The sequence below is a fragment of the Tachysurus fulvidraco genome, chromosome 5 (genome assembly GCF_022655615.1).
Source record: "Tachysurus fulvidraco isolate hzauxx_2018 chromosome 5, HZAU_PFXX_2.0, whole genome shotgun sequence".
In the NCBI taxonomy this organism is placed as follows: Eukaryota; Metazoa; Chordata; class Actinopteri; order Siluriformes; family Bagridae; genus Tachysurus; species Tachysurus fulvidraco.
The window spans coordinates 16,234,336-16,260,954 of record NC_062522.1 but is presented as its reverse complement, the minus strand read 5'-3'; the positions used below and the strand labels follow the sequence as shown (position 1 = coordinate 16,260,954).

Sequence of the window (26,619 nt, the reverse complement as noted above, 5' to 3'; positions counted from 1 at the left end):
ATCTGAGTGATTGTGAATGCTGGCAGTTATATGATACACATCAACACATCTAATAGCAAAAATAATAACAGGATTAAATGACATATTCTTTTCACTTGTTTTGATCAATCATTCTTTATCTAAAAAGTTATTGATGGTTTCAGGGAACAGTGCAATAATCCAAAGATAACTTATATACTAATGCCTTCTCAGAAAGGGTGAAACAATTTAGATTTTTTTTAAATTTGGAAAAGTTACATAATGCAAGATTTTGGAATTCAATTTGAAGATAAGATAGACTGTAATGTACTCTTCCTTCACTACACACTAATCTTACATTTAGATAGAATGCAATGCTGTAATGTACATTCATAATAATATTCCAATAGTGCAGTGACATACTATTTATTACAGCTGTATATGCCAAGCCGTTTTAACATTTAATGGCTAAACTTGACAATCCCTAATTAACATTACAGATATCAACAACATATTTTTACCTAGTTGTAACTGCATTCTGACTAGTCACAGAAAACGTCACTGACATCACTGAAAACGATATTCAACTCAACACATCCATAATGATAGTTGCAGATATCTCAAGTTTTGAAGACAGGCAAGAGTGAAATATTTTAAATATGTCTAAATTGAAGGCTTATTTAGCCCTGCTGAACTATTATTATAAGTTCCTGCCTAGAGTATCCACCTTGTTAGCTCCATTACATGCACTGTTAAGGAAGGAGACAAAATGGACATGGGGCTCTGAACAAAAATAAGCCATCGAGAAGTAAAAAAATCTTCTGCAGTCATCAGCCCTACTAGTGCATTATGACATAAAGAAACCGATCATTCTGGCTTGTGACACCTCAGAAAAAGAATGTGCTGCAGGTTACAGACACCGCGCTTGTGGAACAAGTTTCGGAACAAAGTCACAACCTATAGACATTAAAATAAACAGGTTTGTGCAGCTGTTTAAACAGACGGGTCGCTGACCTGCGGCACACCAAACTTCAACTTGAAGAAGCTGAAAACCTGGAGATCTTCTGTTTAAAAGGATTCTTAAAAGCTTTCTAAAGCCGTGAATTGCACAAACATCTAGTGTTTAAACAAAACGATTCATTTATAATTTATGTATTTTCAATACATAAACTGTTTCAATTAAACATTCATTCATATTGAATACAAAATAAAAATCAATAGCATGTGGATTAAAATAAATATTCATAAGCAAATTTAAAAATAAATGTATTACATTTTAAAAATAAAAGGATATACTAATATATGAAATTAAATCCTGATGCATTTATATAAACATGTTAATATGAAATATTATATGCATTTAAATATTATTACATTTCTATAATATAAAAACCAAAACAAATTTAATCAAGAAAGAAGAAGCCTGTGTTGTGCTGTTGCTTTGTGTTGTGTTGCATTTTCTTTACACACAAGCTCAATGCAGAAAATCCTGATGACCTTTCACCGCTCATGTGTATAAAAAATCAACACAAAAGGATCGTAAGAATCACTATTGTTATAACTGATGTATGATAACTTTATGCTAAAGTAAACATCTGCCTGCTTACTGTCTGAGTAATTTATACACTGAATAAGGAAGAAATTTAACACCAAATCTCTAAGTGTCCTGTTCATATGGCTGCATTATTCTCCTGCTCCTAAAGTACACACACACACACACACACACACACACACACACACACACACACACACACACACACACACACACACACACACACACACACACACACACACACACACACACACACACACACACACACACACACACACACACACACACACACACACACACACACACACGTCAACATCATGGCTGTGATTGTTTATAAATGACCTCTGATGCGTTCTTCTGATGAATCAAACTTTTCCCCATGTGATTATAAGACCGCTGAAAACTCCCCTCTTATGTGTGTGTGCATGAGTGTGTGTGTGCGTGTGTGCGTGTGTGTGTGTGTGTGTGTGTGTGTGTGTGTGTGTGTGTGTGTGTGTGTGTGTGTGTGTGTGTGTGTGTGTGCATGTGTGTATTGGCGTGCGTGAGTGTGTGTGAGTGTGTGTGTTGGCATGCGTGAGTGTGTGTGTGTGTGTGTGTGTGTGTGTGTGTGTAGGCTTCACCTCATGATAATGTAGAATTTAGTTCATGTCTCTTGTCACCAATCACAAAAATATGCTTAAAACAGAAAAGAAAGGAATTTGACATTGTGAGTGTGTCAGCAGTTCTGATAACAAGCTCAGCGACATTCTGATTTCTGATGATTTGCTGTGAACTTGTGTGATCGTGTACACATCCGTCCACTGCAGCAAAATTCCACAGAAAATCAAACAGTGTACAGATTAACATGACTTTCTACACTTTTCCTGTCTTTAATAACAATCACATCACATTTAAAAAAAAAAACAATTAAAAAACCAGAGCATGTCATTGTGACAGTGAAATTACTCCAGAGATCTGCTGCGTTCTGCACTTTGATTGGTCAGATGGAGTTGATTAGTTTTCTTTAATAGTGACTGATGGGTGATTTGAGATTTGAAAAAATCCAAAAGTCCTCTTTATCCTGACTTCACCCCCTCAGCTCTAGGCTCTCTATAAAGATTCTCTCACTGTCACACACACTGTCTGCTGAATCCAGGAGTCCAGCATGAAGCTCTCCGGCATCTGTGCCTTCCTGTCATGCCTTGGTAAGTCAGTACACTCTGTATTATGTGTGTTTTAAAATGATTGACAAGTTGGCTGTGTTTGAATCAGAATTATAAAGTGGAATTCGTCTGGGATATTGTGTAGGACCAGAAGTACTTTTGACTTCATACACATCAAAATATCTTCCCCACTCGACACACTGCCACATCTGTTTGCTCCTACTGTGTTGTCATTGCTAATGATTTGTGTTGTCAGCTCTTGAGTTGAACACATGTACAGCTCAGAACTGCACGGAGCCTCATCTAAAATCCACGCTAGAAGAACATCTGCATTAGATCTCACAGATCACTTGGAATGAGTGTTTAGGTGATTCTTAAAGTTGTGCACTATACATAACACATTACTGATCACTCAGAGATCCTCTGAGAATGAATTAAAACCGTAAGATGTTTTCATTCCCAATGCTCTCAGCTGGACTATTGTCAGTAACACAGTTGGAAATAATCCAAGTGTTTTTCTTAGTGTTTATGTGACGAATGTTTTAGTGGATGTGACAGATGTTTCAGTGGATTTTCTGAGCCACAAATTCAGATTATTTAAATGACCTGCATGAAGTTCACAGCTTTGAGGTCACCACATTTTTCTTGACTAGAGTGAGTTCTTCACAAGTGTCTAGAAAACTGCCTTTAAAGTCAAATACACTCATCTTTAAACCTGAAAACAGGGACTAGAAAATGAAGACTGAAGGAAATCCATTTAAGACAAACCAGTGTGTGTGTAGCTCTATGAACGGCGCTCCGGTCTGCAGTGATGTCTGAGGTTTGAATAGTGATGTGTGTGTGTAATTTCAGTATGAAAGCCTCAAAGAACCCCTAAACACACTCATTAACAGAAAAACAGAAAAACACACAAACAGTCAAGTACTTTTTAAACAACATCTTCAAAATTCCGCTGACCTGATTCATCGAATACAACAAATTATAAATACAATAAAAAACTCCATAGTGTGACTGCACTCATATCATATAATTCCATTGTCTTCCCAAAAGGACACGGTGTATTAAGGATATGTTGCATTACTGCAACCGGACGATGTTTTACTCCTTAACTGTGATTCATTTCTTGTCATTTCAGTCTTAGTGCAGGCAGAACAACAGATCACATGGTGTTTAAAGTCAGAGGCGGTGTTGAAGAAATGCATCCAGATTCAGTCTCTAAACTGCTTAAAGATGGAAGGAACTTGGGAGTGTATCCAAGTCGTCATGGTAAAATCAGCATCACTAACAGAACCACTGCAGCACATTTACTACTTCTACCTGCATTTCAAATGCACATTGTAAAGTGTCGGCACTCTTCTTACTTTTAGTTTAAATCACTGCCTCCATACTGAGAGATGATTCTTATCTTTGTGGTTCTGTTCACATGAAGGTTTTTTGGCAACACAGCTAATTAGAATTCTAGTTAATTATCAAACATGTAAGTTAGAACAGATATACAATATAGTGCTGTATGTTTCATAATGCAGGGGGGAAAAAGTAGAATTTGAAACTCTTGAAATCAGTAAATTGTTTGAATTTGTTTTATCAGAATGGCGAAGCAGATGCCATCACTCTGGATGGAGGAGATATCTTCACAGCCGGTCTCAAACCCTATAACCTTCACCCCATCCTGGCAGAACATTATGACAAAGGTAGTGAAATCAGTAGCAAAATTAAATGTAAAAAATAAAGCATAGGCCTCTTTGTTGTCTATGCTACTACTATTCAGCCTGAGTCTGTAATCTTGATGTTGTAGAGACGTGCTACTACGCTGTAGCTGTGGCAAAGAAAGGAACTATGTTTGGCTTCAATGACCTCCGTGGGAAGAAGACGTATCATACTGGTTTGGGGAAAATTGCAGACTGGTACATCCCCATTGGCGCTCTCATTAAAAATGGACAGATTAAATGGGATGGCATCAAGGACCAACCTCTGTAGGATGGTGAGAGGGTTGTTCAAGCTTTTGTTCATCAGTTTCCACACAAACACCACAGCAACTGAGGCGCACATGAATCACCACCTACTAAATGGCTAAAAGGTGTTGATTAGTTCTTTATAAAAGCAGCTCCATGCATTTGTGCAGCTGCACATCACAGCTTTATTGATAATGCATGGTTATGGTTTCCATAGTAACAGCTCATTTACAGACTCATACGTCAGACATGCCACATAAACAGATGAATATAAGCCGACGTATAGTTGATGTGTTCGTGGAAGGAGTCTCCAGTGTTAGGGGTAAAGCTGTAGATTTTCAGAAATGAGAAGCTGGTGATGGAACATCTGTAACTGCTTATAGCTGCTGTAATGAGAGTGAGAACAGAGACTAACGCTATGTTTTAGGGATTATTAAATGTAAGCAGTGGATTAAATGTAGTGTGTATAAGTCTTTAATGAATTCAAATATAATCATTGACAAATAACTGTTGTGTACAAGAACAAAACAAAAGCACTGTTGTAAGTCTGTCTGGGTAAGAACTTAACGGAAAATAATCAACTCCATCACAGCGAGAGTGTACTATTACTCACACTGAGCCCTCGTGGTTTTTGTTTTGGAGCGGTGGCAGATTTCTTCTCTGAGAGCTGTGTGCCAGGAGCAACAAAGGACTTGTGTAAAAACAAGTGCCAGCACTCTCACAACGATCCGTATTTTGATTACGATGGAGCTCTCCTGTAAGAACCTCACGCTCTGTTCATCTTTCAAAGTGATCGGAACACGATGATCGCACAGAGGAGGTGTTGGAGTCGTCTGTTAACTCTGTGTCAATGACTTCACTACTGCTGTAACCAGTGCAGACTGGATTTGTCCTAAACCTCACATTTGATCGACGTTAATCAGATCACAAAGCTAAGAGTACATGAAGGGCACAAATTTACTCTTCTAGTTTAGACATGTTTTTTCTTAGGGCAGCTGTAATAAAATAAAATGAGAAATAAAACACAAAGGACAATCTGATACAGGAAAATAAGGTCCACAACCCTTTGAGACCCGGATGTCTTTGGAGAACCTCCTCAAGATGCAGGTTTATGGAGATGTGTTAATAATGTGATGATAAATCACTTTTTTCCTTTTCAAAATCCATTGGCTTCACCAGGTCACGTGACGTTAAAGACAGCTTCATGTTTAACATCAGCAGGTGTTAGTGATGTACAACTGTGTTGGAAAATTGATTTTATTATAAAATAGACCCTTTCTGATTTCTAATTGTAATTAGCAATAGTAAATAGTAAATAGTAAATAGTAATTGAACAATTAGATGGTCAGACATGATGAGGAATGTCTTAGTGCAGGTCTAAAAGGTTCGGTTACTAAGAAACTGAATAGTGAATTGAAATGGTGTTGAGTTTGTTGTGTTTGTGTGCTCTAGCTGTTTGGCTGAAGGTGCTGGTGATGTGACTCACCGTCTGTGTTATAGATAAGTGAGTCACAGATCCAGTGAATATTCAGCCTTTTAACCCTAGCAATGTTAAAGAAACAGTTTTCAGTTGCAGGATTCACAGGAATCTGCTGTGACAAACAATGTTCAGTAACAAATAACAGATATGTGTCTTTAGAACAGTAAAATGTAGCCAGTGTTAATCTAACTACAAATGGAATTCTGTTAAATCTAATTTATTATTCCACAGAGCTGCTGAGTTCTGCACTATGATTAATAGCACAGCATTAAATTTATGCACGTTTTTGCTAACGTGTTATTGTAAGAAGTGTGTGTGTATCTGGGTACATGTGTGGGTGTTTGTTTGTGTGTGTGTGTGTGTGGGTGTTTGTGAGTGTGTGTGTGTGTGTGTGTGTGTGTGTGTGTGTGTGTGTGTGTGTGTGTGTGTGTGTGTGTGTGCATGCATGTGTGCGCATGTGTGCGCGCGTGCATGCATGTGATGTGGTTAAGGAGTCTCCAGTGTCAGGACAGAGGAGTTTACACTTCTTTGTGGTATCTCAGTAACTTGACCAGCTGAGATTTTTTGTTTTATGATCGTATATAACCTGAGAGATAAAGGAGGCTGGAAATTAGCTAATTAATGGAGTTCTTCACTCTGTGATGTTTCTTTAGAGTGTTTATGATGAATTCCTCTCTCTCCAGGCAGAGGGCCAGGAGATCATCAGACTTCCAGCTCATCTGCCCTGAAGGCTCTGCTGAAATTACTGAATACCTGAAGTGTCGTTTAGCCCAAGTTCCACCTCACACCGTCATCACTCGTGCAGGAAAACGAGACAAGGTGGTGTCATTCCTCAAGGACCAGCAGGTGAGTAGAAACACCAGGCAAAGTTCATCTGCTTCATCATACAGAATCAGATTCCCTCTTTCTCAGGGATGTAGTTTTGCTTTGGCTTTTAAATATAATTTTGTAATCCAGTAATAAAGTGCTATGAGCTGAATACATGAGCGTATCTGCTGGACGTGTATATGCTGTGTGTGCTCGACATGGTTCTTTAAAAATACTTACTACACTCGATTGGCATCCTGACATTTTAAGACACATGTGGGACACGAATTGACCTCAACGACTCAGCTTTAAATATTCACCAGACACCATGTGATGATGCAGGACGTTCTGTGCTGCTCAGTTATCTTCTCTCTACACATGCACTTACCTTTGGATTGATTCAGAATGAACTCACTGGAGCAATCTGAGTGACCGTTGACATTTCCTCTCTGTTTTTCAGGAGAAGTTTGGTTATTCCGGCTCAGACCCTTCCTTCAGGATTTTTAAGTCTACAGAGGATGAAAAAGCACTGTTTAAAGAAGCCACCAAATGTCTCCAGGAGGTAAAACAGAGCTATGAGAGATCCCTGGAACAAGAATACATAACCTCCATGAAATCACTGCACGAATGTCCAAAGGCCAGGTCTGGTAAAAACACTTCAATTGTTCACATTATACAATTACTGATGTGAGAAAAAGAAAGTACACCCTCCTGATCCTCATCAATGTCTATAAAACAAACAAATGAAATAATCTCTGGTGACCGTTTTTAACATGTAGTCAAATAGAGGCATTAAAGTAAAGCAGCTTTTAGAACCCAGATGGGAAAAAATCAGGTCATCCTTCCAACCTCCATATCAAATCAAATCAAATCAAATTTTATTTGTCATATACATATAAAGTACGACATGCAGTCTGGTATTCAAACATAGAAAGGTGGAATTAAGGATAAAAATAAACCAAAAGGAGGTAGATAAATAAAAAATCTAAACTATATAAAATATATGTGAAAATATATGTATATACATAAATGCATAAGGTGGCATAAACTATATAAAATATATGAAAATATATATAAAAGGATATTGGCAGTACAAAATTAAAAATGATTTGGTAATTGTACTTAAAGTGTCCATGTGCAGTATGGAGTCCAGAGTCCAGAGTTAAAGTGACAGTCCAGAGTTAAAGTGTCATAGTGCAAAAAAAAAAAAAAGGTTGTCCTGAAATAGATCCTGGGTGTTTCCTGGTTTAAACTCTGAATGGCCTGCGGGAAGAAGCTTCTCCTCATTCTCTCTGTATTTGCCTTCAAGGAGCAGAAGTGTTCCCCTGAATGCAACAAAGAAAAGAGTCCTTTACCTGTGAACATTACACAGTTATAATATAAAGCACTGACACAGCTGGAAAATGTAAACAGAACCCTGAAGTGAGAAACTAAAGCCATTACATGCTAGTATTGCAGATCTACTTATTTCAACGGAAACTTTGATAACACAAAGGTGTGTACAATCTTCCTAGCCCCCTGGTCCGGCGCCGCATGCTGTAGATGTCCTGCAGGTCAGGGAGCTCGGTGTGGATGGCACGTTCAGCTGACCGCACCACCCTCTGGAGGGCTCATGCTAAAGTCCACTATAAACTCCTTGGTCTTTCCAGGTTTTTAGTCTCCTGTAGGTAGGCCATCTCATCATTGATGGAGATCAGGCCCAGCACAAAGATTAGTAAACGCATTACATTAAATAAAAATATGATTGACCCGCACATGGACTTGATATGAGTGATGTCGAGGAACGCTGAGACTGACGTTAGAGTGAAACTGAGAGATACGATTCTCAACAGTATAATGACATCATAACTCCAGGGTTTTTGGGAACACTGAATAAAATGTCCACCAGCAGTTGAGCTGTGATGATCCTCAGGATGAACAGAAGTGCTGCATCAGATGAGTGAATGAGGTTCTGGAGATGGGCCATGCTGCTGCAGAATATCAGCAAGATACAACAAATAAAATTATTTGTATTCAATGTGGAATTTATCAGTAGCTGTGAATCATCATGTTATTCTGAGTATGTGTTTGTGTTGTATGATTCTCTGTAGTTTATTTGCTGACTTCGGGGTTATTAGGTTATAATCATCACATAAAAATATTACTGCCACCACACCCTCGACTGCTCTGTTGGAGAAATGAGATAAATAAAAGTCTCTCTGGTTGAGGGGAGTGTGACAAATTCTATAAAATCCAAATTCTAAAAAAATCACATCTCTCTCATCACAGTTAAAAGGAATTTTATTTAAGGAATCGTTTATTATATTTTATTATTAGTTATTAGTGTGTGTGGAAAAAAGTGCAGAAGCCCCCTATTTTCTACCCTACGTAGAATGCATATATAGTTAAATTAAAGTGATCTAGGATCGAGCCCATGGCGCTTAGCTCTAAGCCTCAGCCCCTTCAGCTCTAGGCTCCCTATGAAGGCACACTAACGCTGTGTCTACTGTGTCCAGGAGTCCAGCATGAAGCTGGAAAATGAATTCTGAGCCCAAAACACATCCATTTATAATATAGAGTCAAATACAGGGTATCTCGGGCATCTGAGCACAACACAGAGGACAGAGAGCTTCATGCTGGACTCCTTTTATACAGAAGGCGGGACTGTTTCATTTTCCCAGTGAAAGTAAATCTGTTGTCTTTTCAGCTTTAACGTAGGCTGCACCTATGGATCCAAGAATCAGATGGTGCTTAAAGTCAGAGCAGGAGGTTCATAAATGCAGACATCTAGTTTCAAAGTCTGATTTACTGAGTTGTGTGCAGTGTGAGGGATCTATGGAATGCATCAAAGCCATCAAGGTAAAACACCTGCATACTTACTGTAAGTAAGTTAGTCCTAGATACATAAAGTGCATCTGTGCAACCTGGTGCAAACAGTGCAGGACAAGACAAACAAGACAGACAGGACAGTGCAGGACAAAAGACAGTGCAAACAAAAAATACAAGACAATACACAAAAGACAATAGAGATAAACAGCACCGACCAGTGTAAATACTGTATGTTTAATCAATGTTGCATGTGCAAAAATACTGGAATGAACACAGTGTTATAGCAGCAGTTGTATGAGATATTGTAAAAGGATTGTGCAAAACAGCAATCGACTGAAATGTGAGACAGCATGTGCAAAGAGCAAAAACAGTGTGCAGAACAGCATGTAAACAGTTTGATGGATGTATATTGGAAGAGTATTTAATTGGTGTATGTCTGTGCAGTCCATACAGTTGATGTGTGTATGTTGTGCTCAGTACAGTTCAGTTCAGTTATTAAGGAGTCTGATGGCTTGTGGAAAGAAACTGCTACACAGTCATGCTTCGGTACCTTTTTCCAGACGGCAGGAGGGTGAAAAGTGTGTGTGAGGGGTGTGTGGGGTCATCCACAATGCTGTTGGCTTTGTGGATGCAGCGTTTGGTGTAAATGTCCATGAAAGATTGAAGAGAGACTCCAGTGATCTTTTCAGCTGTCCTCACTATCTGCTGCAGGGTCTTGCGATCCAAGATGGTGCAATTCCCAAAACAGTCAGTGATGCAGCTGCTCAGGATGCCCTCAATGGTCCAGGGCTGTCAAGTGTCACGCATTGAGAGTGACGGTCACACATTTTGGTCTTTTGTCACGCTCTCCCGCCACACATCGTATTTCTCACGCAGAAAAACTTTTTGACTATTTATCATATATTTAATAAGCCGCAGCGCCAAAATGTATCAGTCCGCACCGCTGTCTCTATGGAACCAGGCAGGAATCAAGGGCGTCTCACACTTATCAGCCAATAAAAAAAGGAGGCTACACAATAGCCAATCAGAAAATAGCACTATCCGGGTAAGATTTAACGCAAAAAACAATGAAAAAAAACATTCATTAGAGAGGGTATTTTTGATGATCGGTTTGAACAAAATCTCAACACAGGACAGGCCATTGTCCTCAATCATGACCCTAAAAATGGCTTGGCTTGAGCCGAACTGTATTATATGGGAGCAACATTACAAATGATAAAGGAGTCCAAAAAGGCAACAAACACTTACAATAAAGACCAGTCATAATCTCTCTCTCTCTCCCACACACACACACACACACACACACACACACACAAATTACTCACTCTCACTCATTTTCTACCGCTTATCCAAACTATCTCGGGTCACGGGGAGCCTGTGCCTATCTCAGTCGTCATCGGGCATCGAGGCAGGATACACCCTGGACGGAGTGCCAACCCATCACAGGGCACACACACACTCTCATTCACTCACACACACACACACACTACGGACAATTTTCCAGAGATGCCAATCAACCTACCATGCATGTCTTTGGACCGGGGGAGGAAACCGGAGTACCCGGAGGAAACCCCCGAGGCACGGGGAGAACATGCAAACTCCACACACACAAGGCGGAGGCGGGAATCGAACCCCCAACCCTGGAGGTGTGAGGCGAACGTGCTAACCACTAAGCCACCGTGTCCCCCCACACACAAATTAATAAATGGAAATTAAACAAATAGCCTACTTTGTATTGGGGGGGGGTGCCTTTCTCAGCCTTTGTAAGAAATAGAGACGCTGCTGGGCTTTCTTGGTGATGGAGCTAGTGTTGAAAAACACTAATTTGTTTATATTTGAGATGAAAATGATGTGTCTATGGATTTAGGAGCACAATGGTCTGCAGGTAAAAGCTTTAGTCTGTTAGTTGTCTTGTCAGTAACTGAAAATGTTTGCTGTAGTGATGGCCAGTTGGTGAACGAATCGTTCTTTTGAACCAGTTCTTTGTAGTGAACTGGATGAACCGGTTCACCAAATCGGACTGATTCGTTCTTAACAGTTCAAAGTGACGTGACATACCCATATCACCCATACTCAGAATTTGTTCTCTGCATTTAATCCAAAGTGCACACACACAGCAGTGAACACACACACACCGTGAACAGGACCCGGAGCAGTGGGCAGCCATTTATGCTGTGGCGCCTGGGGAGCAGTTGGGGGGTTTGGTGTTTTTGGCCCGAGACTCGAACCCACAACCTTTGGGTTACGAATCAGACCCTCTAACCATTAGGCCACGACTGCCCTTCGTGTCTTGAGTCCACAAGTTACTATAGTTACTCACTTTCGGTCATGCCTGACAGTCGGTCGAACTCTAAATATACAAATATCCCTGAGTATATGTAACTCCTGTACACTGAACTGAGATGTTGTGCTGAGAGAACTGTGAGCGCAAGCTGTTGATACTGCGCATGCGTGAATTACTGAACCGATACAGCGAATCATCAGTACACTGAACAAACTGTTTCGGACATACTGTTGATGCTGCGCATGCGTGAACCTTCAGAGCAAATTATACATATTGGGATATGCATAGTAAGTAGTCATAGGCTATTAAACATTTTTAGAAAAAAAAAAATCAATATGTGTCACTCTATTGACTATTGTGCAGGTTAGTCTGTATTTTTATATGCCGCTTTTTGTAAGTTGATGAAGATTAGTTTATTAACTTTATATCTTTAAGACACGTAAAACATCCACGTTTGCACATCAATACCTGTACTTGGTGTTTTAGTTGCAAAACTTAAATGTAAGAAACGTATTCAACTAAAGTTATGATTACAAAGAACTTTTAGAATGTGTTAAATTGATTGTATTAATATCTGCCGGCAGCGGGATGATGGAATTTGCGTCATTCATTACGTCAGGACGTAAAAGAACTGGTGAACTGGATTTTTGAACTGGTTCATTAACATAGATATCTATACACTAGATGTCGCCTTGGTCAAAACCGCCGCCATATTTGTACGGTGCTCCTTTACCTCAAATGCATGCCGGACTTCTGTGCTGCGTTTGGTTGTTCAAATGAAAGAAATCTAAAAACCAGACAGCAAGGGATTACATTTCACAAGTGAGAATGTGTTTTATGATACTGAATGTTAGGAAATTATATTTCTTGCTCCGTTGGTTTGTTTTAGTTCTTGGTTAACGACCGCAGCTAATCAATGCTAGTTACCCATTAGTTTTTGGCAGGAAAACAGACAATGTTTGTAGACCCCGAAGCTCTTAATAAGGACATTAAAAATTGACCCATGCTTTTTTGCTTAAAGGTGAAAAGACCCAACTTTATGTATATTTTGTAAGATTCCCTTATATGTTAAACATTTTATTAGATTGTCCTGAACTTAACACAAGCAGAATGCTCTTTTATCAAGTTACTTCACTTAAGGACATATTTAATGACATTATGCCTGAAAAGGGTTTGGATTTTTTTTTTTTCGTATGTTAATTAAAATAAAAAATTGTATAATGAGACTTGCTGTTTATATTTGTTTTATTTTTATTGCATTTATATGATATTTGTGTTTTTGTAATTGAATTTTGCCATGAAAATAGCTTTTGATTGCTGACATGGTATTAAATAAAATAATCAGAATCTGAATCTGTTTGTAGATTCCCATTTGATAAACAGAGACGTCAGTTATGGACAAGTTGCAGGGACAGTAAACACTTTTTTAAAATGGTTAATTCAGGTGACAGTCCTGGAAGGATGTCACCAGTTAGCTTGGCAGTGTAACACACAAGTTCAGCCTCAAAGTCAAACTTTGTTTTTTGTTTTTTTGTTTATATGACTTTATTACATACTTATTTAATGTGGCAAAAGTATTGCGGAAAAGGAATAAATAAAAGTTTCAACAGTCTTTGGCACCTCAACTATCCTACTTTCACATTATGTCTTGAATTTGTGATTTGCTTCCACCTGCAAATTGCTTTGTGTATCATATTTAATAAACCAATACAATTTAAATGTTTAAATGAACATGTATAGTCACACCATTGTAGCAGTGTTGCATGCAGTAGGCTATAAGGTAAGTAGTGATTGTTCATTTGAAGTTTACTCAAGTGGAAGAATGTAAGTAATAAACTTATACCTACTAGCACTATGCATTATATTGTGAAAAAGTAGATTATCTTAATATCAAAAATTTAAACCTTAAATTTTCTCTGGACTTAATGATAAATACATGTCTAACCTTTGGAATGAACCAAAAAAACAGAAATCGCATTCACGACGATTTATGGTGATTTTATTTATTTGCCTACATTGACACTAATGCATTAAGAGGAGGGGGTCCCCCGTAACAAGATGGCGGCTCAGTTGACGCATTCGTTCCAATGTACTGCCCTATACAAAGCGACATCTAGTGTATATATATCTATGGTTCATTAAATGAACTGTCCGAAAGAACCGGTTCGCGGAAAAGAACCGAACTTCCCATCACTAGTTTGCTTGGATGGCAGGTGAAACTGATCACACTGTCATTTCAGTAGTGAGTTTGTTTGGAGAAACTGGGGCTGTCAGACTCAAAGAATTCCGACCAGAATTCCTAGTCGGAAAATGGGCGTGTCCGATGACGTGTTGCAGCATTGGGGCTTTACGATATACGGAAGTAGCTTGTGCTAAACAGATAAAAGCTGGTTTTGAGAGTAGCGTACTCAGGTCAGGTGGGTGTTCATATATTTTACTAAATCCGTATTACACGTTGCGTAAACGTGGGTGTATTGTATGATTAGCATGTACTGGGTTTGAATGCTATTGCTAACAGCAGTGCTACGCGTTTTAACTAGAAAGCATTGTGTTCACTGTTTAGCCTTGTTACCTAGTTACCAAAAAAAGATTTTACACGAGATAAAAACACGTGTTAGCAGTGTTTAATAGTAACGTCCTTAATGATCTGTGGAGTTCTGCAGGGTCTAAAACCTATCGAGTCTTTATCTTAGAGGTTGATGGAATAGTATTTGATGTTTACAGCAGTGTCCATTGACAGTAGTGTTATTCTGACCATGAGGCAGCAGGACAAGTCTGGGCTGGTCCTCAAAGCTTGCTCGTCTTACTGCTTGGTCCTCAATGCTTGCTCATATGCTGCTAAGAAACATCATATACTTTGGCCAAAGCTTTACCGTTTAGTTGTATGTGTTGTGAATGCAGCATAATATTGTTTAAAGGACAGATTATCCTGGGAGTACTAGAGATATAGTGTGGATGTACCATCCATTGCAGGGCATGATGCCTATACATTAACACACTCATTTACACTTCAGAGCAAGTATAACCAGTTAATCTACAGACATGTTTTTGGGAAATTGAAGGAAAATGGAGAACCTGCAGGTAACCCATGTGGACGCAGACAGAACATGACTCCACAATGACAGTAACCTGAGTTTGAGTGAGCTTGGGACCCTGGATATGTGAAGCAGCAATGCAAGCCACCGAGTCACCATTGTGTCCTAACGTTACTTTAATGAGGTCACTTTTGAAATCCAATGCAATAAGTAAACTTTGTGTTAGAGCTAATATATGTTTGGCAAAGTTTAGTGGTTAAGCTGTTAGACTACTGATCAGAAGGTTGGGAGTTCAAATACCAATCTGCCACTGTTGGGCCCATGAGCAAAGCCTTAAATCCTCAATTGCTCAGTTGTATAACACGAGATAAAAACACAAGTCACCAAGGGTGTCTGCCAAATGCTGGAATTGTAAATTAATGCCAAAGGGTTTTCTCCTATGTTTCTCAAAGCATAGCCTCCCTATAGTATTGCAACGTGGAATGCAGTTTCCAATTTTGTTACCAACCATATCAAAGTTAGTGGTTTTAATCACAATTTTATATATATATTATTAGAGCAAATCTGGCTTACACATGATGAGTAAATTGTGTAGGATGCTAGTAATTACCTCGGTGTAACTAGAGAAAGCAGAAAGGGCATTTTATATTGCTCACTTAAGAAAAATGCTATCCCCATTTTATATTTTACAGACTAATTAGAGAAATTGATTTTTAATCTGTTTCTCACTGTAAATTATTTAATCATAGAAGTCTGGGGAAAAAAGAAAACAAGGGTTTTTCAGGGTTAGTCAGAGGATGTAAGCTTCTCTGCATAAGCTTGTCATACAGTTTATGAATGTCGTGGCTGTTTTAGGACAAGAATAAAGCATGGCACCTAAAAGAAAGGCAGCACCTAAAGCCAAAGCAGGTGGAAAGAAGATAAAAGAGGAACCTGATGCTCCAGTAAAAGACAAGTTCACTTCTGTTAAAGAAGCACTGAAGGCCACAGAATCACAGGTTAAAGCCAGCCGGAAACCAGACTCCTTATGTCTCCTATCAGATGCTGAGGTCAGAGCAAATTGTGTTATTGGCTGAACTTCTGTTTGTAGATGAGTGTATATGAGATCTCATTTGTCAGCCAAATTACTAAAATATTTTTGTATTTAGAAATTAATATTAATAACATTTATTTATTTATTAAAATTTTAAAGCTCTTGTTTTTTACATGGAGAATATAGACCTAGATAACTTTTAATGGATGTAAATAAAAGTCTATTTTTATTATTATACCATTATTTCTCTATTAAATTTTACGTTTTTTGTTTCTACAGGTTCATGAAGACTTTGATTGCATGTTGAACCAGACCAACATTGGCAATAATAACAACAAATTTTATGTAATACAAGTCTTATTGTCAGGAGGGAAATATTATTGCTGGACAAGATGGGGCAGAGTAGTAAGTTGAGTTATTTCAATTATATTAGCAACAAAAAAAAAGATTTAGAAAAAAGATACTACATATTTCAGTGTTCTTGGGATTTCCAGAGTTATTTTAAAGCTGCTCTTGTAATTCATATTTTTAATGTGTAAGTGTTATGGGAATTTTGGACACATAATATTCCATCTTATACTGTAAATCAGCATATGTATATCAGCACAGGCATTCTGTTCAGCACACAATACATGGTTTGGGATGTGCTCCTGAACAGTTTTGAGGAACATATTTGCTCTAACATTAACCGCAAAATCCCCAAATTTTACAGCTTAAAGCTACCAGATGTCAAGACTAACCCATCATCAGCATTGAGAAAAACACGGACTGTCAACTTCTATTTATTTGTTTGTTTGTTTGTTAAAAAATAGCTCAGTTAACTTTAAACTTAAGTTGAATTTACATTATAATTTAGATGTGGTAGCTATTTCTCACATGTGTAATTATGCTTGCCTTTTCACCCCCTTTTTTTGTCATGGCCAGGGAGAAGCAGGACAGAACAATTTAGATGGACCTTTGGCTGTTGATGCAGCCACTAAGAACTTTGAAAAGAAATTCAAAGACAAAACAAAGAACAACTGGAGTGATCGGGATAACTTTGTCTCACATTCGGGAAAATACACTCTGATTGAAGTGGACGGAGACCAGGATGCTGAAGTGCAGGCAAGTCAAGGAATTAAAAAGATACTGCTGTTCCTACAAATTACAAAATTGTTCATGTTCTCAGTAGTAGACAACCTTATTACACTATGCTAGTGACCACATCCAGTATTTATAACTGGTGTCTAAGGTATCTCAGTATATAATCCAGTGTCTGTCAGATTATCCATGAAAATGATGGTACTGTACATTTAACACTGCCTTTATCAATCTTCCTAAATCATTTTTTTTGTTGATTGTGAATCTTTCAGGTTGATGCTGTAAGTAGCAGACGAGTGGCTGCGAAAAACATTCTACCTTGCAAAGTGGACAGTGCAACTCAAAGACTCATCAAGTTCATCTTTGACAATGACATGTTCAAGGAAGCCATGGAGGAAATGAACCTGGGTGCGACTTAAACTCTTAAACCCTTAGTAAGCTTGTTTTCACCTTTAGATTTAGTCTAGCTGACAATTTTAGCATCAGTGCTTGACCATCAGCTTTATTGGGGAGAGCTGTGTTGAGCTAGTGGTAGGATGTGTGGCATTGTGTTAACTTCTTTGGTCTTGTGTTTTATGACACAAGTTGGCCCCCCCAAGCAAACAGTTTTCCCTCTAAGCATTCAAAGGAAGATGTTTTTAGCTTTTCTATTGCATTGTCTAATTCTGTCTATTTGCACAGACATTAAGAAAATGCCCCTGGGGAAGCTGAGTAAGCAGCAGATTGCTAAAGGCTTTGAGGCATTAGAAGCGATCGAGGAGGCAATAAAGAAGAAAAGTAATAAAAGCAACCTAACAGAGCTTACTTCACAGTTCTTCACTATTATTCCACATAACTTTGGCCGCAGCAGACCTCCTGTCATCGAAGATGATGATATTCTTCAGAAAAAGAAGGAGATGCTTCTGGTAAGATGTGTATATACATCACGTATATTTTTCCAGTGCCATTATTTGCACTAGCATACAATTTGAAGTTTTTTCCTTATGTCATCAATGTTGAAAGCTACATTTTCCCCATGCTATTATTTGTGCTAGGTCTTGGCAGATATAGAGATAGCCCAAAGCCTTAAAGCTGAGTCAGAAAAGGCGAAGGAGGAGATGGTGGAGACGGTTCCTCATCCAATAGACCAGGACTACCAGTCTCTAAACTGCAACCTTACACTCTTGGATAAAAAATCGAATGAATTTGCGGTATACATCTTTGTTTAAAGTTATACATGCTCTAATTTTTTAGGCAAAAACATATATGCTGGACCCTTTTAGAGAATATTTCCTTCATTTTAAGATTTTTGGTTTTGTTCTGTTTTAATGCACTGATTGGCTTTGTAGAACCTTGCTCTGTCTTCCATATTTCTGACTGCTGTGTGCCTTTGTGTGTTGTTCTAAGGTTATTGAGAAGTACTTAAGTGCCACTGGGGAAAGACTTAAAATAGTAGATGTCTGGCAAGTGGACAGAGATAAAGAGGTGAGCTATATCAAGTTTACCACATACTCTACCTTTATGTTTATATAAGGTGTTTTAATAATCTTGACACACACAATAGCCAGTCAAACTTGGGTTAAAGCCCTCTTTCTAATTCATTTTAAGTGAAATCTGTCCATCACGTGTGTGTGTCTGTGTAGGCAGAGCGCTTCAGAGACAATGATTCTTTGGAGAACCGGAAGCTGCTGTGGCATGGTACTAGTGTGGCTGTGGTGGCAGCCATTTTGAAAAGTGGTCTACGCATCATGCCACACTCTGGAGGTCGGGTGGGCAGGGGAATTTACTTTGCCTCAGAAAATGAAAAATCTGCTAGTTATGGTGAGTGAGGATCCATTTATTCCTTGTGTAATAACATCACAGAAATATCATTTTTTGTAGGACAGTTTTTTCATACTTGATCTCCAGTTTAACCTTCTTCAATCTGATGCATGAACTACATGGTATATCTCTATCCTTTTTCACAGTCCGACCATCAAAAAATATCGGCATTATGTTTCTGAACGAAGTTGCTCTGGGTAATGAGTACACCATCACAATAGACGACTCTAGCTTAAGGAGCCCTCCTAACGGCTATGACAGTGTGGTAGCACGTGGGAGACAAGAACCAGGTTGGTGTCCCTTCACTGTAGAAGTTTCTAATAAAATTCCAAAATAATAATTCTCAATTCTTTTGTCAGTAGTGAGAAGATTGAAATTTAGCATAGAGCATAAATCATAATGAACTTAACAAAGTCATAATTTTGTGCGGCCTTTACTTTAAAAATCAGTAGTCTCAGGTACAGTTTGTGCAGTTTTATTAACATTTCAGCTGCTAGGTTTTGAATGTCTTGAAGAATCGGCCACAGTTATTCTGGAGATCTTCTTTCATTATATTGTTTGTTTGAAAAGTAGTGCATGATTTAATATAGTGGCGTATTAATAATATTTAATATTGCATTCTGTAGAACAAAATAATTTGTTAACAAAAGACTTTAACACAGTGCTGTACATGCACACAATCTTACACGACTAATCATGATTCTTTTATCAAAAAGTAAACTTTATTAACGTAAGCATTATTTGTACTGCTCAGATCCCTCAAAAGACGTCCTCCTTAAGCTGGATGGGAAAGATGTTGCTGTGCCACAAGGCAAAGCCATAACTCAACCTCAGTACAAAGACAGCAGCTTTTACAACAGTGAGTATCTCATTTACAAGGAGAATCAGTGTCGCATCCGCTACCTGCTGGAGCTCCACTTCTAACTTCCGCTAAAAGGGGAGTGGCAAGAGATACAGAAAACTCAACACTCTGCAAAAACACAAGTTTATAAACTACACAAAATTTATCGAGAGTCTGGTTTGCTGAGATGTTCAGCATACGTTCATTAGACTTAATAAGACCTTCAGTAAATGTATATCTGATTAAGAGGTTTACTTGGAATTCATGGATGGTGTTTATGGTGGTGCCGGGAATGTTTTCATTTGCTGAAGCGTTCTCAATTAACAAACACATTTTTACATTTGAAGACATTTTGCTATGTCCGGTTGTTTTGGAGTGCCTTTCTTTTATTCTAGAGTCTGTTTGAATGGTTGTCTGTGTAACCATTACAGCTGAATAGTGCACTTTCTAATATACTCCACGTGGAACTGGCATGTTTGCAATATATAAAGAAGTCCTGTTAAATTGCTCTGGAATTTCCAATTATTGTGTTGGACTGATCTGTATTAGTTTTCTACCCTTACTTTCTTACTTTTCAGGTTAAATATGGGGTTTTTTTTAACTAACTTTTTTTTGTCTAACTTTTTATTGTCTAAGATGTTTTCAAGATTGTATGGGGTATCACTGTATCCATTAATATTTGCAGTAAGAAAGGGCCTTTATTCATCTTGAAATAAATTAAATATTAGGTAATGAATCAATAGATGAAGCAATCAACAATTAAATGGAAGGGAATAATACATTTAAAGCATTTATTTTATTACTTTACATTGTGTAGCTCCTTAAATGTACAAAATACTTATCACCTCATGATATCCAATTAATTCTAAGAAAACCAACATAGTATCTAATCACAGAGCTCTTTAGAGTCTTGGTCCTTGTATGTACGCTTTAAATATTTGCCCAGGATTCCAATCTTTTTTTCTTTGAAATGTTATGGCCATAATTATTAAAAAAAAGATTTTTGTGTAGAAATTTATAATGCATCATCTTTTATATTAATCACAGAGATCAGTAACTACAATGTTTGTTTTTGTTACTGCTCCAACCTGGCACTACTTATGCAGCCTGCATATTGCACTAGTTATATAAGATGCATAATGTTATCTTTGATGCTTGCTTGAAGTCCAGTATATTGCCTAGTCTAAATGCACTTTGTTATAATAAATGATATTGAAGTATGTCAAGTTTTCAAGAGTGCCTTGGGTCTTGCTGTGGAAACTCAACAGGTGGAAAATAAATAACTGTGCTTAAATCTACACTTGTGGTTTTATTGCAGTATCCAGTAGGTGTCGCTGTTGAAAGTCTCTTAGAATTGATTACATATTGGCTCATATGCCTAGTCAAACCCTGAGACTTGGGCTTATAGGCAAAGACTATCACCTGTAACCTCTGTAGTAGCTCTCAAGACCTCTAGCGTTTGGTTATTATATCCTACAATAGCCAAGTAATTTCTTTCACGTAAACTTGAATTTCTCTGCTGTATAATTAAGATAAGTGTAAGTTGCTCTGGATAAGAGCGTCTACCAAAATGCTGTAAATGTAATGTTAAAAATATCACTGGATAAGTAAATGTACAGTACTGAAATATTTGTAAATTGGTGCCTTGCAAACAAATATAGTTTGACTAAAATGAATGGTCAAAATATTCAAAATCTAGTTATCTTACACTCCATGTTCTTGCTTTATAGTTCTCTAATGTTCTTGTTCTTAAAGTTTAAACTTGGAGTCTAAATTTTTATTTATTTATTAAACGTATATTGATTCCTGTGAACGGGTGTATAGTAGGACCCAGGGGAGTACAGCTACTCCTGAGGACAGAGGAGCATGTGTATGTTTATCAGAAGAGGGGGGACGGACCATGGAATACAATGTGTAACAGTCACAGCCCTACACACACACAGAGAGGGAGAGGGAGCATTATACAGTATTAAGACATCAACTTAAGTGGTGCATGTATTGATGAACAACGGTGGAGGCAGGCAAAAAAGGTGGTGGCTTCCTCTTCTCTCACCTGGGCCCCAAGGAAGACTATACTGTAACTGTTCCACATCTCAGTTGTTGGATCTGATGACAAAAAATCTTCCCAAAAGACACAAGCTGGATAACACATCTGGAAGGAGAGAAGTGAGAGAGTGTGAGCATCATGTCTTTTGGGTAATGTTGACTTATTCAAAGCAGCAAGCAGTCTGTGATCTAGACTACCTTGGGTAAGAAGTGGATTCTGCTGTTCTCTCTGGGTGAATAAAAACAACTATGGTTCCTGCAGGTATGCAATTTTCCATTTTGTATTTCTTAATTAATAAAAACACACCACTTTTGAGAATTGATTGATTACCTGAACACCCAGCTGGAGCTTGTTATGGTTGAACCATCAGGAAAACAAAATGAAACTAAACATTCGCTTTAATCAACTTTTAACTTACATTAGCTGGAAAAACAGGAGCATACTACTTCTGAATTACATATTATATTATTTTTAAACACTATTTTAATTAATCAGTTTTATTTAGGGTCAGTGTAGTCGGTGCATCTGTGAAGTGTGAGATGGGCTAGTGTAATTTGCATAAGAAAACAAATCAGCTGCATTGATCTCAGACAATGAATAAGCCTTATATCCAGGCTGAGATAAAAAAATAAAAAAATTCCTGATGATAAAGATGTTCAGGTTATGTAATGGTCAAGTGAAATGAAATATGAAGCTCGTTAATTATAACTAAGACTCTTTAAACTTGAATTTTTGAGATAATTAAATTGATATTCCTCATAATCCATTATAATGCAAAAAAGAAAACCCCAAAAAACCATAAAATTGTGAATCATTTGCAATAATTTTATTAAGTTTATTTTAGATTTTTTAAATATATTTAATGATACCACAGTTATCCTTTATGTTTTGTTTTTTGTTTTGTTTTGTTTTTTTCCCCTTAGAAATACAGCTAAAAATCAGAGGAAATCCAATACTTGCGATGGTGGATGGTGGACCTTGATGTGGCATACAAACTGTGAATTATGGAGAAATCTGGGCCAGGATTCCTGGCCAATCACACAACTCCAAATGATACATCGAGCCAATGGAGACCCACAAAGCCTACCCTACCAAGCATGGAGGAGGTCATCCACTCAGAGTCCCAAATTAAACATCTAGTGGGGTTATTTGGCATGGTGACCCTTAACCTTGCAGCCCTGCTTGGCAACACTGGAGTTATTTTGGCCATTGCCCGAGCTCCACACACGAAGAAATATGCATTTGTGTGCCATCTTTGTGCAGTGGATTTGCTCTGTGCCATATTACTGATGCCTCTTGGAATAGTATCGAGCTCTCCGTTCTTCAGTACTGTGACATTTACAGTCCTGGAGTGCCAAGTCTACATCTTTCTCAATGTGTTTCTGGTCTGTGCCTCTATTCTGACTGTAACTGCCATTAGTGTGGAACGTTACTATTACATCGTTCATCCTATGCGTTATGAGGTAAAGATGACGATACACCTGGCTGTTGGAGTCATGGTATTAATTTGGGTGAAATCTTTGCTTTTAGCGCTTGTTACCTTACTCGGTTGGCCAGCATATGGGAATCAAAGCTCCATTGCAGCTACTCATTGCTCTCTGCACTGGAGTCATAGTCGTCTCAGGAAAGTGTTTGCCATTCTCTTCAGTATGATTTGTTTTCTAGTTCCTGCAGTCGTGATTTTTGCTGTATACTGTAGTGTCTACAAGGTAGCACGCTCAGCCGCAAGACAGCAAGTTCCCATGGCCCCCTGGCCCTCTAATCCTGCTAAGTGTCGCTCAGATTCCATTAACAGTCAGACTACCATCATTACAACTACACGGAGTCTGCCTCAGAGACTGTCCCCTGAGAGGGTATTTGGAGGAGGAAAGGCTGCCCTCACACTTGTAGTCATTGTGGGGCAGTTCCTGCTTTGCTGGCTTCCATACTTCTGCTTCCACCTTCACATGTCCATCACAGCACCACTCCAGAGTCCAGGAGACGTAGAGGAGATTGTCACCTGGTTGGCATACTCCTCATTCGCAGTGAACCCATTTTTCTATGGACTGCTCAATAGGCAGATTCGAGAGGAACTCATAAAGCTGAGGAAGTGCTGTAGATCCAACAGACCTGTGGAATTTGGAGGCTCTAGTCATGAAGGCTCCATCCAGGAGAACTTCCTGCAGTTCCTGCAGAGGACCAGCATCAAGACTGAGACCACCAGGTCCACCTGTGCCAACTCCAGTCCCAGAAATACCCTGGACCATGGTGTCAGGATACCTGGACAGATCCCAGAGGAGTGACTAAGACTCTGAACATGTGCATTTTCTCATGTCATATCATGGTATAAAAAACATGGTCTCTGTTCTAGAAGTGTTACATTTAAACTAAGCCATATTAATGCTGATGGATGTAAATATGAGCCCAAAGAAGGTACCATTTTGTTGTACTTTGGATCTGATAATAGGTTAAATATTTAAAATGTATTAGATTTAATTTATTCTTTTTTTTTATTAGAATTTTGGGCACATTATGATCATCACATGCACTTTGAAACTGAAGTCAATAACAAATAATTCAGTATTCAATTTAACTGTTTTTTTTTTAGGTAATAACATAGCTTACAAAACATTTTTTCTAAAAGAAATGAACAATATAAATATAAATGAGAAATCAGGGTTTCATATGATTTTCTTAATTGTGTGACATTAACACATCAGTCTTCCAGTAAAGCTGAGGAGGCTTCTGTATAGCTTGCTAATTCCATCTACACATCACCATGGAAATGTGGTGAGTCTTGCATAGCAACAGGCTCTTTTGAGCTCAGGTCTGCTGACAAATTGTATAAAGTAGTGTCCTGTATTAGCTTTTCAGCCAAGCTAAGCAGTAATAATGCATTACATGCAGCTCACCACTAACTGCACATTCACATTATTGTACCTGGGTGCGGAAAAGCCGCTTTTGCTACTTCTATCTAAATGCATTTATTACACAAAACACAGAGCCATGCTGGTTTAAAGCACTAAAAATCATTACCATGGAACAAAAGTGCTCAGGCAGAGATAACAGTGTGAGTTTTATGGGCTTTTTGCTGTTTGTGCAGGACCATAACAAACAGAGAGAGAAAAAAATCAGGAGCAGGCTAGTTTGTCTCCAGCAAACAGGAACAAAATCTAGGGGTACATGTTGCTACAAGTGTGTAATGTATAATGATAGTATAGTGTATTATATATGTAAGCAAAGAGTGGTTGCATTAAAGATACACACTCACATAATTCAAGACATTTTCCATCACCTTTTCATTCAAAATATAAAAAGCTTAGGAAGCACAGTTTTTTTAAAATGCATCATTAAATTGACCATTAACCCGTTTTGCACCATATTTAATTTATGAGCATTGTGTTAGAAATGACTATTTCTAAATCTTCATTAGACATTCAGTAGATAATGACCTTGCCTGCAACTTCAATCAATGGGCCAACCATCAGGGCTGACCAAGAAAGAGAAAGAGACAGGATGAGCGAGCAAATGAACAAGAGACAGATGCGCATGTGATATGATTAGGGATTTATAAACTTGAGTGTCTCTGTCTCGATCAAAACAAGGCCAGAACAAAACAAAATCTGAAAGGATTTAGAGATGCTGAGGTAAAGATTAAAGGGAAATGATTAAAGAGGGTGAAGGTGGGGAGGGGACAGCACCCAATAACCCTTTGTTTCTCTTTGAATAGTGGACAGAGGGAGAATGGGTGGCAGTAATCTGTGCTAGTGTGCTCACAGACCTCAGTCATGTATCTAGTGCCTATGTATATAACCATGAAAAATAATTCAGTTTTGGACTTTACAAACAGGGCAAGCTTTAATAATTATACTTGATAATAAAATGAAATAATAGTGCATTTAGTGAGGGCAGGGTAAACACTACGGTGGCCTGTAAGCGACTATTGTATCACACAATGGACCTGCACAGGACTGACACAGGACTGTTTATTTTAATATTAGTAAGTAGTAATTAAACAGTAGGATGAGGATTCAAATCAGTGCTGTTTAAAGTGGTGCACAAGAGCAGAGAGACCATGTAGGGGGGGGTACGAAGGAGGAGTGTGGAGGCCGGGAAGAAATAGTGAGGTGTATCTGGTTCAAGTACAAAACGCAATAAGCTGTATCTGAGTCGTATTCAAGAACAGTATGTGCTATTGTGTGACTGAGACATTAGACAGTTTACAATGTTCCCAAATGTTCCCTGTATTGTGGGTGATGATAATTTTGTTAAACTGTAAATGTAAAACATGAAAATGATCTACAATAAGAAACATTTGAATCAGATAGGAGACACACTATTTATACAAACTACTGTACTCATTTTGACCAATATGATTTATCTATTGAAATTTAGCACTCTGTAGATAAAGATATGATCATTTCTCCTCCCATCTTTAACCATACAACAATTTCTATGCTACCATGAATAAAGCATTTTAAAGTATTTTAAAGGTGAAAATTGATTCATTATTTCTTTTAGTACATGTGAAAAGTGCATTGATTTTGATTCATGTCAATGTTTCAGCCCATGCTGTCTACCTGCAGCAGATCTTTTACCCTCTATGCTGCCACGACATCCAACGCTGGCACTGGTTCATAATAGTTTATAGAACTTAATCTTAATGGGTCCAAAGGTTGGTGAATAAGGGGGAATTCACTGAGCTAGTTTGTATGAGGAAGACTGCTAGCATCACAGAGATTTGTGATTTTCCAGGAGCTACAGTAAACAAATGTCCAAAGCGCATCACTAAAGCCTTATTACTTTCCGAGTGTTCTGCGT

At 38.2% G+C, this 26,619-nt stretch overlaps 4 protein-coding genes across 5 annotated transcripts; all 4 read left to right on the top strand.

Annotated features, from left to right (window-relative positions):
- The first annotated feature begins 2,654 nt into the window (after positions 1–2,654).
- On the top strand, positions 2,655–4,629 carry LOC113642763 (serotransferrin-1-like). Its single transcript, XM_047814106.1, has 4 exons — positions 2,655–2,694; positions 3,788–3,918; positions 4,241–4,343; positions 4,448–4,629. Exons 1-4 carry the CDS (start codon positions 2,655–2,657, stop codon positions 4,627–4,629), a joined length of 456 nt encoding a protein of 151 aa, XP_047670062.1.
- Positions 4,630–6,703: 2,074 nt separating this feature from the next.
- Positions 6,704–7,767, top strand: LOC113642764 (serotransferrin-like). The gene is made up of 2 exons (XM_027146399.2): positions 6,704–6,930; positions 7,352–7,767. The coding sequence occupies exons 1-2, from the start codon at positions 6,745–6,747 to the stop codon at positions 7,580–7,582; spliced, it is 417 nt and encodes a 138-aa protein (XP_027002200.2). The 5' UTR covers positions 6,704–6,744; the 3' UTR covers positions 7,583–7,767.
- A 6,476-nt stretch (positions 7,768–14,243) lies between these two features.
- parp3 (poly (ADP-ribose) polymerase family, member 3) lies at positions 14,244–21,070 on the top strand. Of its 2 annotated transcripts, none has more exons than XM_047814192.1 (11): positions 14,244–14,400; positions 15,874–16,067; positions 16,331–16,456; positions 16,976–17,155; positions 17,404–17,539; positions 17,813–18,036; positions 18,166–18,321; positions 18,518–18,595; positions 18,754–18,931; positions 19,078–19,221; positions 19,686–21,070. In XM_047814192.1, exons 2-11 carry the CDS (start codon positions 15,888–15,890, stop codon positions 19,853–19,855), a joined length of 1,572 nt encoding a protein of 523 aa, XP_047670148.1. In that variant the 5' UTR covers positions 14,244–14,400; positions 15,874–15,887; the 3' UTR covers positions 19,856–21,070. The 2 variants fall into 2 exon arrangements, with proteins under 2 accessions (XP_047670148.1, XP_047670149.1); XM_047814193.1 differs by having other exon boundaries at positions 14,251–14,395.
- A 511-nt stretch (positions 21,071–21,581) lies between these two features.
- gpr61l (G protein-coupled receptor 61-like) lies at positions 21,582–26,260 on the top strand. The gene is made up of 2 exons (XM_027147202.2): positions 21,582–22,080; positions 22,743–26,260. The coding sequence occupies exon 2, from the start codon at positions 22,824–22,826 to the stop codon at positions 24,099–24,101; it is 1,278 nt and encodes a 425-aa protein (XP_027003003.1). The 5' UTR covers positions 21,582–22,080; positions 22,743–22,823; the 3' UTR covers positions 24,102–26,260.
- The last annotated feature ends 359 nt before the right edge of the window (positions 26,261–26,619 follow it).